General features: G+C 44.1%; 1 protein-coding gene across 9 annotated transcripts in view; it reads left to right on the forward strand.

Moving 5' to 3' along the window:
- LOC137352407 (multiple C2 and transmembrane domain-containing protein 2-like) overlaps positions 1-14481 on the forward strand; it is a 455261-nt gene that overhangs the window by 292011 nt on the left and 148769 nt on the right. For all 9 annotated transcript variants that reach the window (XR_010969701.1, XM_068017773.1, XM_068017767.1 and 6 more), the window contains 2 exons: positions 2607-2681; positions 7532-7651. Coding sequence is in view for 8 of the 9 variants with exons in the window: in XM_068017773.1 (XP_067873874.1) it covers positions 2607-2681; positions 7532-7651 (195 nt within the window). In the remaining variant the exon portion in view is untranslated. The remainder of the gene's footprint in view (positions 1-2606; positions 2682-7531; positions 7652-14481) is intronic.

Below are 14481 nucleotides of genomic sequence, written 5' to 3' on the forward strand. Positions count from 1 at the left end.
CTCACTCCAAATTTAAATTTTATGCATCCATTCACAGCAAATTATGTAATTTTCACATCTTTTATTGTACTAGCGACTATATCTTGTGTTTTATGGCTGTTTAATGTTTGAGGGTTTGGACACATAAAGTGACGCTGCTGTGTATCTGCCAAGACCAAAATCAATTTTCTCTTAATGTGCAACAATGGAACATAAAGCTAAAAAGCTTTGGCATTTCATTTTGCTTGTGCTTTTCCCAAATTTCCTGAAGTGAGGCAAGGTTGAATCGTGCTTACAGCGATAGTATGTCGAAATTTTCATGCTGATTTTGTCAATAGCAATTTACAGCAGAATTTCCTGAGAGTTTTATTGGCCTGTGCCAGAGTGTAAAAGTTGGAATAAAATGAGTGGAAATCAGTGTAAACAATCGATGCCCAAGGAGAGCGTGGCAAATACACTATCTTGTTTCTTTAAGTTCCTCTTTATGTTATTGATGTTATGAAAACTATAGCTTGAAGACATCAAACTATCATTTACACACATTAAACATGACATGTTTAAGAAAATGCAATTGTGGAAGCTTTTTTTCTTTTAATATCACACATTAAAAACAAAGTTGCAGCTCTGAGGAAAAATTGGATAGGCTAGGGTTGTTTTCCCTGGAACTGAAGAGGCTGAGGAGAGACTTAATTGAGGTGTACAAAATTATGAGGGGCCGAGATAGAGTGGATAGGAAGGACCTGTTTCCCCTGGCGGGGAGGTCAGTTACTACGGAACACAGTTTTAAGGATTTGGTTCTTCACAGGTAGAAGGATTAGAGGGGACATGAGAAAAAACTTTTTCACCCAGAGGATGGTGGGTGACTGGAATTCGCTGTCAGGAATGGTGGTGGAGGCAGAAAACCTCAATCCTTTTAAAAGGTTACTGGGCATGCAGCTGAAGTGCTGTAACCTGCTATGGACCTGCTGCTGGAAGGTGGGATTAGATTGGGCAGCGAGTTCTTTTGGCCGGCATGGACATGATGGACTGAATGGCCTCCTTCTATGGTTCTATTTCAATACCACAAAAAAAAAACATTCAAAGATATAGAAAATACAGTGGTGGTCGCATTAAGGAGATTAAAAAAAAAATGCTATAGAAGACCAGAAATAGTGGCTGGTGGTCCTCTTGCACCTATTGTATATATTTGGAACCAGCATAGAAGCAGGAAATTTACATTCACTTGTGGGTGAAGCTTTGTAAATGAGCCAAGTGAGGTTTCGGCAGATGTAACTCAGCAGCACTCAAACAAGTGAGGAAAATTGAGGGTGGAATGCTTGGATATAAATTCCAATTTTCCTTAGGGTTGGGAGGGATGGAGGTGGTGGATCAAATTGGTAAAACTCCGCTCTTACATCATAGTTAACGTGAAACTTGTCCAGAAATTCTAAATCACAGTTTATTGTAAGAAAACTGTGATATTGCTTTGCATTTAATGTTATTACTGCATCTTTGGAACCACAATAAAGGAGAAAGAGTTGGATATTGGAATGGTAAGACTCAGGGAAACGTACAAGACAGAAGGAAGTGAGATCTAAGACTTGGTTAGATGCTTTCACTCACTCCTGTCTCCTTTGAGCTTCTTAGAACACTGGATGCTTATGTTCATAAATCTGCTCCTGTCCCGCTGGGACTAGAGACTTGCAGGATATGAGAAGAACCTTCAGATCAACACAGCAATGTCATAAATTGAGAAACATTCCACATGTCAGAAGAGCAGAGATGAATGCTGATGTTGAGGTTGGATAGTGCTCCCACAGCTGCTCTCAGCTGGTTTACAGATTCCTTTTCGCAAAGAACCAAATCTTAAATAAAGCTCTGAAAGGTCACAGCCAGTGTTCTGCTAATTAACCTGCTCTAGTTGTGAAGCAGTGGGTGGTGGTAGAGATGTGTCGAAGTTTGGGAGGGCGACTAACTGCTAAATGGGGCCTAATCAACAATGAATTCCTCAAAACGCCGAGAGGTTCCGCAATGAGGAAGTGGGTGAAGTATGACTCGGAGACTGCCAGTGACCTGGGGCCTTTCTTGCTCTGTCTTTGAGTTCTTGGGCTGCTTGTTTGGTCATGTGACAGGGACACATTTGTCCCAGTATCGTAATATGAAGGGAGGAGTGGGAGGTTGTAATTCCTCCTATACATTCGTTTTAGTGAAGAGGTTGGAGTCAGTACAAATCAGGATTTCCAGTTCTGAAGAAGGGTCACTGACCTGAAACGTTAACTCTGCTTCTCTCTGCACAGATGCTGCCAGACCTGCTGAATATTTCCAGCGCTTCTTGTTTTTATTTCAGGATTTCCTATTTGTTATGCAAACTGTCGTGGTGAAATTATGGACGGGTGCGATTTCACCCCACGGTGTCTTATGATAACCATTCAAAAGAAGAATGAATTCACTGATATCGTGCTGTCAGATGGCAGTCATGTTCAAAGGGAGTATGGGTTAGCGAATCAGTCCTGCAGTGTTGTAGCCCTAGTCTGAAACTATGCTATCTTCAAGTATGGCTTCCATTGGGAACATAGGATTGGTGAATCTCTTACTAATGATACAAAGTTTTTCTGAAAATGCTCATTTTTTAAAAAAAACTTTCCCAGATTAAAGCAAGCCTCAGAACATTTAAGCCGAAAGAACCGAAGAGCCAAGAAGAAAATACCAAATTTTCAAAAAAGGTATTTAAATATTTTACATTAATGGCTGTAATTTGTAAATCTGTGCCTTCTCAATTATTCTTTGAACTCATTGTGTGCTCTTATTGCTTTGAGGGCTGCTATTATTACAGCACCAAATGATAAAGCAGTAACAGTTATAGAGGGAGGTATTGATTAAGTGGTCAGTGTAGCAGAGATGCAGGCACATTTATCTTTCTGATTTTGCTGTAACAAGAGCTCTGAGGAAGCCTTTGCACATCTGTATATGTCTCTGCTGAGTATCTCTGCCGGTCTCATCCCTGCTTTACTTAGAGTCATAGAATGATACAGTACAGAAGAAGGCCATTCGACTCATCGTGCTTGGGCTGGCTCTTTGGACGAGCTGCCCAATTAATCCCATGTCGCCATTCCTTCCCCATAGCCCTGAGAATGTTCCCCCTTCAATTATTTATCCAATTCCCTTTTGAAAGTTACTACTGAATCTGTTTCCACCACCCTTTCAGGCAGTGAATTCCAGATCATCATAACTCACTGCGTTATTTTTTTCCCCCTCATGTTGCCTCTGGCTCTTTTGCCAATTGCTTTAAATCTGTGTCCTCTGGTTACCAACTCTTCTGCCACTGGAAACGGTTTCTCCTTATTCACTGTTTCTCCTTACTTACTCTATCAAAACCGGCCATGATTTCTAACACCTCTATTTAAATCTTGTTTTAACTTGCTCTATTCTGACGAAGACAATCCCAGCTTCTCCAGTCTTTTCCATGTAACTGAAGTCCCTCATCCCTGTGACCATTCCAGTTATTCTCTTCAGCACCCTCTCTAAGCCTTTGCCATCTTTCCTAAAGTGTGATGCCTAGAATTAGATACAATACTCCAGCTGGGGCCCAACCAGTGTTCAAGAAAAGTGTGGAATAACTTCTTTGTTTTTGTACGCTGTGCCTCTCTTTGTAAAACCAAAGATCCTGTTATGCTTTTTTAACATCCTTCAAGGATTTATGTACATGCACCCACCCCCCCTCTCCCAAATCTCTCTGTTCCTTTATTTCCTAGGTCATATATACAAGTTCTTACTGAACGATTCCTTCTCCCATGTTTTTCACACCTGTGAAATTTGGTGCCTGTTGTAGGTCTTTGAATATCTTTTGCTTTATTCAGGGAACTCAATTACTGTTTTTTCCAATAGAATGACTAGAGATTGTAATACTGAAACAGGATACAAGAGGCAGGTGAATCACCCTGCCAAGCTCATGCCCAAGCAGTGAAGCAGAAATTCACCTCCCCACCGAGCCATGGCCTCTGCTTCAGTCACTCACTCTGTTAGTGCTTTCTGCAGCCTCACAATCCTCTGTGTTAGAATTTCACTTGCTCTCTCTCTCCTTAAATCTCTACAGTTAGTTTTATTCCCCTTTTAATTCTCCCCATCCCTTGCAAAGTTCCAAACGTGACACAGATGCATGACCTTCTACCTATGTTCTACTGTTCCTTTCCTCATGCAGCTCTCCTGACACCATGGGACAGGAATTATTACAGTCGCTATGATTTGCCACATTGTTAACAGTTTGGGCCTTGTTTTGATGGTGCCTGATAATGGGGACGAAATGGTTGCTAGAATTTGCACGGCAGAAGAGAGGGGCCTGAGGACTGATCTATATTCACCTTTGGGCCTCATCTTCATAATTCTGGTGAGGTGCAGCGCTGATCAGGAACCTGGACACAGCCAGCCTGTCAGCGCTTCGGCCCACTTGTGGGTGGGTGGGGGTGGTTCTGTGGAGGGTTTACAGTGGGGGTTGACCATGAGGAGGGGGTGAGTGCGAGCTGGCAGTATCCTGCTGTTGTATTGCAGAGCCAAGCTGAGCACTCCTGCTCCTGACTACACAACAAAGCATCATTTCTCAAGGTTTTGGGCCCTTTCTTTGAGCAGCCTTTACCAGGCTGCTCAAAGATTTGGAAATTGTAGTCGGAACTTGGGCAGCATAAGCTCTGACTAGGCTCAGTTAATTTAGGAATCCGGGTTGGAAATAGGTGCAGGAACCTCATTTCAATATCAGGGCCACCCAGGTGACCTGAATCCACACGTGCAGTGCTGCACCCAGATATGGATTGGGATTGTGCGGGGGTGGGGGGGAAATGGGGGTTATGGGGGAATATTGGAGCCATTAACTAATGATACAAGGACTAGGGGGCACAGATTGAAGGTATTGGGCAAAGAGATGCTGGGGGAATATGAGGAGGAACTGTTTTACCGCAGTGTGTAATGACCTGGAACTCGCTGCCCACAAGGGCGGTGAAAGCAGAGACAATGAATGACTTCAAAAGGAAATTGGATGGCCACTTGAAGGAAATAGACTTGTAGGGCTATGGGGATCGAGCAGGGGAGTGAGAATGACTGAGTAGCTCCTTGGAGAGCCGGCATGGACTTGATAGGCCGAATGACCTCCTTCTGTGCTGTAAATGACTCTATGACAATGATTTTAGACGATCCCTGGTGACTTAGGGTCTCAATTTTCAACTGACAGAAGTAATGACTGCACCAGTCTGGATCTAACTGGTTGCTTAATGCCACATTAATGTAGTACATTATTGAAAGGGGATGAAGTATGAAAGTAGGGAAGTCTTGCTACAGCTGTGTAGGGCATTGATGAGACCGCACCTAGAGTACTGCGTACAGTTTTGGTCTGCTTATTTAAGGAGGGATATACTTGCATTGGAGGCAGTTCAGAGAAGGTTCACTAGGCTGATTCCTGGGATGAAGGGGCTGTCTTATGAGGAATGGTTGAGCAGGTTTGACCTATACTCATTGGCGTTTATAAGAATGAGAGGTGAGCTTATTGAAACATGTAAGATTATGAGGGGGCTTGAGGATGCTGAGAGAATGTTTCCCCTCGTGGGGGAATCTAGAACTAGGGGGCACAGTTTCAAAATAAGGGGTCTGCCATTTAAGATAGAGAGGTGGAGGAATTTCTTCTCTGAAGGTTGTTAATCTTTGGAATTCTCTTCCCCAGAGAGCAGTGGAGACTGGGTCATTGAATATATTCAAGGCTGAGTTAGACAGATTTTGGATCTACAAGGGAGTCAAGGGTTATGGAGGGCAGACAGGAAAGTGGAGTAAGGCCACAATCAGATCAGTCATTGGTGGAGCAGGCTCGAGGGGCTGCATAGCCTACTCCTCCTATTTCTTATATTTTACGATTCCTAGTGTTAGAGGGGCACATTTTCAATTCTCGTACTCAGACTGATATAGTACTCCATTGTGAAAATTTTCAGTTTTCCTAGTACTGTGATAGATAAGCTGAATGAAGATTGTAGAGATAATGGGGCTGATTCTCCACTCCTCTGACATGTGGACATTTTGCATTGTACAGTCTTTTGGTCTGATTGGCGTATGAGGAGAGATTGGGTCGACTAGGCCTATATTCACTAGAGTTTGGAAGAATGAGACGGAATCTCACAAAAACTTATAAAATTTTAACAGGACTAGACAGGCTAGATGCAGGGAGGATGTTCCTGATGGCTGGGGAGTCCAGAACCAAGAGTCACAGTCTCAGGATACGGGGAATGCCATTTAGAACAAACCGAGATGAGGAGAGATTTCTTCACTCAGAGGGCGGTGAACCTGTGGAGTTCTCTACTGCAGAAGGCAGTGGAGGCCAAACCATTAAATATATTCAAGAAGGATTTAGATATATTTTTTAATGCCAAAGAGATCAAGGGATATGGGGAGAAAGCGGGAACAGGGTACTGAATTAGACGATCAGCCATGATCTTTTTTGAATGGCGGAGCAGACCTGAAGGGCTGAATGGCCTATTCCTGCTCCTCGTTTCTATGGTCCCATAAAACAGTGGAAAAATGTCTTCTGGTATTTCAGGAAAATTCAGTTAAAATCCATACGGGCACCATAGGCTTGTAGGCTCAGTAGCCATCGTTAAACCGTAGCCTCAGTAGCCATTGTTCCTTCTCCATGCCTGTGTTTGGGGTTTATAGGAGCAAACTAAAGTGCTGTCTCTCTTTTTTAAAAAACAAATTTGTTTCACTTTGGCCTGTAACTGGCCAACAGCCTTATTAAAACTTGCGTCAGATTCTTCGAAATAGTTCGTTTTGCTGTTTCTCCCTCAAGAGGTAAAAGAAATATTAACTTAGGTAAGGACAGCTTTTTGTTCCGGCAAGAGGGGAAACACTGAATCCTCGATGTCAGCGAAGGAAGCTGTCCTGCATTTTGGGTCAAGTCGTGGAGCAATGTTTCTGTGCTTCCATCGACAAGAATTGGTCTCTGCACACTTACAGATTATGTCAAATATTCATTATAGAAGGTGTGAGGAGGAATGAACTAGTCCCCAGACTGCCTGCAACCTCAGCTCCGTGGCACTGATTAAAGAAAAGAAAGAACTTGCATTCCTATAGCACCTTGCACGGCCTCCAGCCAAAGAAACACTTTTTTGCAATGTAATCACTGTTGTTATGTAGGAAACGCAGCTACCAAATTGTGCAGAGCAAGCTCCCACAAATGAAATGTGATAATGACTAGATAGTCTGCATGTACTGATATTGGTTGAGGGATAAATATTGTCCAGGACACTGGGAAGAAGTCAGCTGTTTCTCTTTCAAATAGCAGCATGGGATCTTTTACATCTACCTGAGAGTGTAGACGGGGTCTCGGTTTAAACACACATCCAAAAGACAGACGAGGTGGGGAGAGGAAAGGATAGCAAAAACTCTCTCCCTGAGTAACCGTGAAGTTATAACTGTAATGGAACCAAATTCCTTTATACTGAATCATTAGTGCTAGGGAAGCAAGGCGAATTGGACCACTGCTGTTAGACTGTGCAAAAACCATTGATCCAGTATCCTCATTCTGTTTGTTTGATGTTCACAGGCATTAACAAGGAACGTTAGGCGTGTTCGAAATATCACAATGGCGATATGGAATACACTGCAGTACATCCAGAGCTGCTTTGAATGGCAATCTGCCCAGAGAAGTTTAATAGCCTTTCTGGTAGGTGATATCGTTGCAATCCTTAACTTGCATCTGCAAGGAGGCCAGTGTTCTGTTAGGTACTAGCTTCAAATACAGTACAACAGCCTTTAAACTATAGTTACAATAATATTATAAACCACTTTGTTATCAATCTCCAATACACATGATCTACCTAATGTACATATTTATGGCTGCTAATTCATGAAGAAAATGCACAGGGCTTCCTCTTTTGTTTATAATCCCAATTTTCAGGTGGCTTTTGAGTGAAATGTTTTGAAAGGGAATTCCTGGGTACCCCTGGGAGTTAATGTAAGTTATCCTGAAGATCTCCATTTCCTTGAGGGCACAGTGGCTGCTTGTCACTGGCTATCTCTGATGGAAACTGGTAGTTGGCACCCTGACAATCACCAGGAAAAACTTACTGCCCGGTTCCCGATTCTGTCCAGGCTGATGCCAGCCTGAAAGGGGCCTTCTGCTGGGTGGCTAGACTGTCCACCTGGTTCTGTTGGTGCTGGGTGGTCTTTATATGCAAATTGAGATCTGATGACGTACATTAAACTCCCAACCGCAGTTTTGAGAAGCAACTAGGTTGCGTACGTACTCAGTTTTAACTAGTGACAGAACCAGAGAGGAACAAAGTTGGTCAGTACAAAATTATTTCCATGAGGCAGGAGGAGCAGGAGTGCTGCTCCAGGCTTCACAAGAATAATGTGGGCCCCTGCCAACCTGGGACGCCCACCCCCACTCTTTCACTTCTGGCAGCTGGCTGGCTTGGTCTCTGTGTTCCTCGTCACTGTGCCGCCTCAGAGTGGCGAACAGGAGCGGCCAACCCAGTTTGGAGGCTACTGGCAACACAGTAATGAGGCCTTGCCTGCATTTTGTACATAGCTTCTTGGTGGCCCAGCTGGCACGCCCCACAGCCCAACCGCCTGATGGTTAAAATTTACCCGCTTGTCTTTGGCATTGTGAATCTGTTGTGACATCTGCCACAAGCTGTTCCAGTTAACCATCTGAACTGCTGCCATATTTTATCTTGGTTATCATGCTTTTAGACAATGTTTATATATTATCAGTGATCAGTTTGCAAAGAGAGAAGCAATCACTGCCAATTATGTACTTTTGAAGTGTAATCATTGTTTGCTCCACAAACCACTGACCACCTCCAGGCGCTTACCCATTGTCTCCCAAGACGAGGAGGCCAAAGAAGAGAAGAAGATCAGTTTACAAAGAAAGAAACAATCACTGCCAATTATGTACTTTTGAAGTGTAATCATTGTTGTAATGTAGGAAACACGTTAGCCAATTTGTGCACAGGAAGCTCCCATAAATTGCAAAGTGGTAATGACCAGATCATTTTTTTAAGTTAGTTGAGGGATAAATATTGGTCAGGATGCTGGGAGAACTCCCTGCTTTTTTTCAAAATAATGCCATGGTATATCTTATTTCCATTTGAGAGGGCAGATGGGGCATCAGTGTAATGGCTCATCCAAAAGACAGCACCTCTGGCAATGCAGCACTTCTTCCATGCTGACACTGGAGTATCAGCCAGGATTTTGTGCTCAAGTCTCCAATGGGGCTTGAACCCACAACCTTCTGACTGAAGGGATAAGAGTGCTGCCAACTGAGCCAAGGTAGGCTTGACTTCCACATCTGGGAAAGAGACAGGTAGACTATTTTACGGCAGCATTAATTGCCATGTTTTGGGCGAGTGCGAATGATGTACCTTTGTGCGATTATTAAACTCTGCACCTCGCAAAATTATGGGTTGTATAGTTTTGGAAAGCTGCTGGTTGAGTGGCTTGGGTTGGATGGAAATGATATGGGTTATGAAGTGTCACATTTGACTATGCTTATTGGCTCTGTGTTCAAATACATTTCTCTGGACAATTTTGACATTTAAGTATTCAATTATAGATTTTTCAGGAAATGTGCCAAACTCTTGTCAGCTTGAATGTTAACGATACTCATCTGATGAGAATTTCTAAAGCAATTTGTATGTAACATAAATAATTGAAAAAGGAATGTTCTAAAAATTCAGAGTAAGTCACAATAAACCATCTTCCTGCAATTAGCTTGGATATCAACTTCCCATTTTCCCCTTGAGTGCAACTTTGTCATAAATCTTTAACTTTTTACTGATTTTAATAATGTTGTTAGCCCCAATTTAAAAGTTATTTCCCCTTCCTTCAGGCCCCTCCTATTCCTCAAACTATTCCCCAATTGTTAATCAAGCTGGTAACCTTCTGCCTGTTTGGCCTGCACCTATACCTATGTTCCTCTCAGTCCCGTGAGTCTGCTCCACCATGACTGGTCTGTATCTAAGCTCCATTAATCCACCTTGATTCCCGAGCCCAAACAAAAAGTTATCAATCTATGTTTTGAAATTGACCCCCAGGGCAGGATTTTGTGTTTTGGGTTGGGACCCCAATGTCAGGGTCAAATGGGGGTCCTGACCCCGCACTGTGTTGGGAACAGTCACCCAACAGTGATTTTGGCTGAATTGGCCAATCAGTGGCCAGAGGGCATGCTCGCTGTCCAATTACAGAGGGCAGGTGGGCTCTCGAGGGCCAATAGGAGACCATCCAGCACAGAAGGAGCTGTATTGCAGTAAGGGAGAGAGCGAGGCACCCTCTCAGCAACTTTTAAATCATTTGAGTAAAAAAAATGGCCACAGCTGCCGGGCCACTATTGTAGGAGGGAACCCATCCACAGGGCACAGTTGTGGTTGGGTGAAGGGCGGGGGAGGTGGTGGGGGTCGGGGGTGGGGTACCTGGAACATTGCCCCCCCCCCCCCGGTTTGCCACCAGGAGTCCGTCTCCAGGCAGCTGCCATGCTCCCACTAATTGGCCTTTAACTCACCTCAGCTGACTACTTGCCTGATGAATGGTAGCATTTTTTTGTATTCATTCATGGGATGTGGGCGTTGCTGGCTGGGCCAGCATTTATTGCCCATTCCTAATTGCCCTTGAGAAGGTGGTGGTGAGCTGTCTTCTTGAACCGCTGCAGTCCATGTGAGGTAGGTACATCCACAGTGCTGTTAGGAAGGGAGTTCCAGGATTTTGACCCAGCGACAGTGAAGGAACGGTGATATAGTTCCAAGTCAGGACGGTGTGTGGCTTGGAGGGGAACTTTCAGGTGGTGGTGTTCCCATGCATTTGCTGCCTTTGTCCTTCTAGTTGGTAGAGGTCATGGGTTTGGAAGGTGCTGTCTAAAGAGACTTGATGTGTTGCTGCACTGCATCTTGTAGATGGTACCCACTGCTGCCATTGTGCGTTGGTGTTGGAGGGAGTGAATGTTTGTGGATGCGGTGCCAATCAAGCGGGCTGCTTTGTCCTGGATGGTGTCGAGCTTCTTGAGTGTTGTTGGAGCTGCACCCATCCAGGCAAGTGGACAGTATTCCATCACACTCCTAACCTGTGCCTTGCAGGTGGTGGACAGGCTTTGGGGAGTCAGGAGATGAGTTACTCGCCGCAGGATTCCTAGTCTCTTGTAGCCACGGTATTTATATGGCTGCTCCAGTTCAGTTTCTGGTCAATGGTAGCCCCTAGGATGTTGATAGTGGGAGATTCAGCGATGGTAATGCCATTAAATGTCAAGGGGAGATGGTTAGATTCTCTCTTGTTGGAGATGGTCATTGCCTGGCACTTGTGTGGCGCAAATGTTACTTGCCACTTATCAGCCCAAGCCTGGATATTGTCCAGGTCGTGCTGCATTTCTACATGGACTGCTTCGGTATCTGACGAGTGGCGAATGGTGCTGAACATTGTGCAGTCATCAGCGAACATCCCCACTTCTGATCTTATGATTGAAGGAAGGTCATTGATGAAGCAGCTGAAGATGGTTGGGCCTTGGATACTACCCTGAGGAACTCCTGCAGTGATGTTCTGGAGCTGAGATAATTGATCTCCAACAACCACAACCAGCTTCGTTTGCGCTACGTATGACTCCAACCAGCGGAGAGTTTTCCCCCTGATTCCCATTGACTGCAGTTTTGCTAGGGCTCCTTGATGCCATACTCAGTCAAATGCTGCCTTGATATCAAGGGCAGTCACTCTCACCTCACCTCTTGAGTTCATTCTTTTGTCCATGTTTGAACCAAGGCTGTAATGAGGTCAGGAGCTGAGTGGCCCTGGCGGAACCTAAACTGAGTGTCACTGAGCAGGTTATTGCTAAGCAAGTGCCGCTTGATGGCACTGTTGATAACACATTCCATAACTTTACTGATGATTGAGAGTAGACTGATGGGGAGGTAATTGCCAGGTTGGACTTGTCCTACTTTTTGTGGAAAGGACATACCTGGGCAATTTTCCACATTGCCGGGCGTTGTAGCTGTACTGGAACAGCTTGGCTAAGGGCCCGGCAAGTTCTGGAGTATAGGTCTTCAGTACTATGAGAGCACATGAGGTGTGATGAGGACGATTCAGCTGTTAGGCAAACAGTACAGCACACATTGCAGTACTACATGCCCGGGCCATCACAGTATGCAGTCCCTGGAAACAAGTGTGGACGAAGGTGACATACTTGGCAAGTGCTGCCATAGTACAACTACCCAACAGTACCATATATTCAGTAGCTGGCATAAATATGCATGTTGTGTACATTGTTACCAGAATCTGGCCTGATGCCAAATTTTCAAGTAATCTTACAGCTCTTTCATTGTTTACTGTACCTGCCCATAACTTCCAACTGATGCACGGGATGGACTGAATATTGGGCACAAGTCTGTCGCTGTATCTGCTCCTTTAACTTACAACATCTCAAGACTATTTCTCTGCTGGCATCACACAATACCACCAAGATGGAGGAGGGCTGAGAAGTTAAAAGTCCTTAATCCCTTTGGGGATCCACTCAACTTTTAAGAGCACCAAAGGATCAGAAGGAAGAGAAAAGAGCAACCTCCCTCATGCTTACAGCTAGTACCACACTGCTGTCTAGTTACATTTGTTCTATCTTCTCACTCATTGGCACTGTCATATGAAGCACAGAGAGATAGGCCACCATATGTTTTGCCAGCTCCCCAGTATAACTCCAGGAGGTATTATCAGGAAATTCTTCAGGGAGCACTCAGTTTGACACCCACTAGTTTCTGGAATTTTCCACTGAAAGCAACTAGAGACGTAGAATACATTGTGCTCATATAAGGAAGGTTCCACTTCATCTGGTGTCCTGGCCAATATTTATCCCGCAACCTGCATTGCCAAAACAGATTCTGTGCCATTAATCTCGATGTTTGTGGGAGCTTGCTGTGCACAAATTATAACAGTGACTGCACTTCAAAAATATTTCATGGGCTGTGAAGTTCTTTGGGACGTCCTGAGGTCCTGAAACATGCACCTTCTTTGTTTGTTAGCAAACTGACTGGATTATACTATGTCATGTGCCCTGGAGCTTGCGAGACCCAAGAAACCCAGCTGGCCAGGGATAAACCTGCAAGACAGGTTATATGTGAGTCTCCCAGCCTCATTATAATATTTAAGCATACATCCCACCTCCTATGAGTGAGTTGATTGTCTTCCCTTTGGAATCCAGCTTGTGTTAATTTGCTGAATACTGGCCACAATTTGGAGACGCTGCAATGCAGAGAGGCCAAGTCCTTCGTGCAATGACAGCCACATCTGTGTAACAACCTTACTGTGTGACCATGTACCACATTTATCCTGGGGTAAGGTTACAACCGCAGTGCAACAAGTGGTTAACCTGTGGCTGGAACAATAGCAGAAAAAGCAGGTGTAATATCCACTTCCAGTTTTCCTCCCTCCCCTCTTGCAGGCCTCGACTGAGGCAAACAGCAACTCTTCATGGGAAATTATAGTCAGGAGAGATGCAAATAGGCCTACGGACTTGCTATCTCAGTTTACACTATTGTGCAAAGTCGAGATCTATCCCAATAAAACTAATTTATCCATCTCTTTGAAAGGTGACTGCCAAAAGTAAAGGCCATGTAGACATGTCAAGTGTAACCTTCACATTGCCCAAAATCGCTGGGTTCAGGCTGTTGACTCACCCTAAGTTCCTGAAGACTCATCTACCCCCACTCCTAAATCAGGATTTCAGATACACCTTAACCATTTTTAATCTACCCTGAATTACTGCCCCTTTCCCAGCAGGCAATCCAAACCAATGGCTCATACTATAAATTCAGTCAGGGCTAAAGCTAAAGTTTGATAGATTTGTGCCAGACGGAAGTGTTGAGGGTTATGGAATCAAGGTGGGTAAATGGAGTTAAGATGTAAAGCAACCATGATCTAAATGAATGGTGGGACAGGCTCGAGGGGCTGAATGGCCTCCTGCGCCTATATTCCTGTCAACTTAAGAAAGAGATAAATAACACTGCAAAGGTTCGAGCTGAATGTGGCATCATTTATTCTCGCTTTAGTTTGTCTCATTGCTGGTGTCATGACACTTTGCAGCTGCTTGTCCAGTAATTAACAGTCATGTCAATCCTCTGTGCGTCTTTACAATATGAAGATAATTCTTCCCTAATAACTATTTTATTCAACATTTTAGTGCAGTGCCTCTATTCTTTCTTCCTGCGTCTACATAATATATCTAATATATTAATGGAAGTAAAGCACCTTTGTTTGAGACAACCCCGTACAATAGTCAGTAGATCGTAAAAGGAAATGTACTAACCTGAGTGTAATAGCATTAAATTATCGCCTCAGAAGACTGATACCTTGTGTGAACTGTGCCCCTGTGAAGAACTCGCCTTGCACCCAGATTTCCACGTAATGTGGCCATGTCTCCTCAATGACTGAGGTTTGACTGTCATTTTTGTTCTGAAGCTGTCATTTTTATTTGTGTGGCACACAGATCTTTTTTTTTTTGAGATGCACGTCAGGTGGTTT

The sequence above is a fragment of the Heterodontus francisci genome, chromosome 38 (assembly GCF_036365525.1).
Source record: "Heterodontus francisci isolate sHetFra1 chromosome 38, sHetFra1.hap1, whole genome shotgun sequence".
NCBI classification, from domain to species: Eukaryota; Metazoa; Chordata; class Chondrichthyes; order Heterodontiformes; family Heterodontidae; genus Heterodontus; species Heterodontus francisci.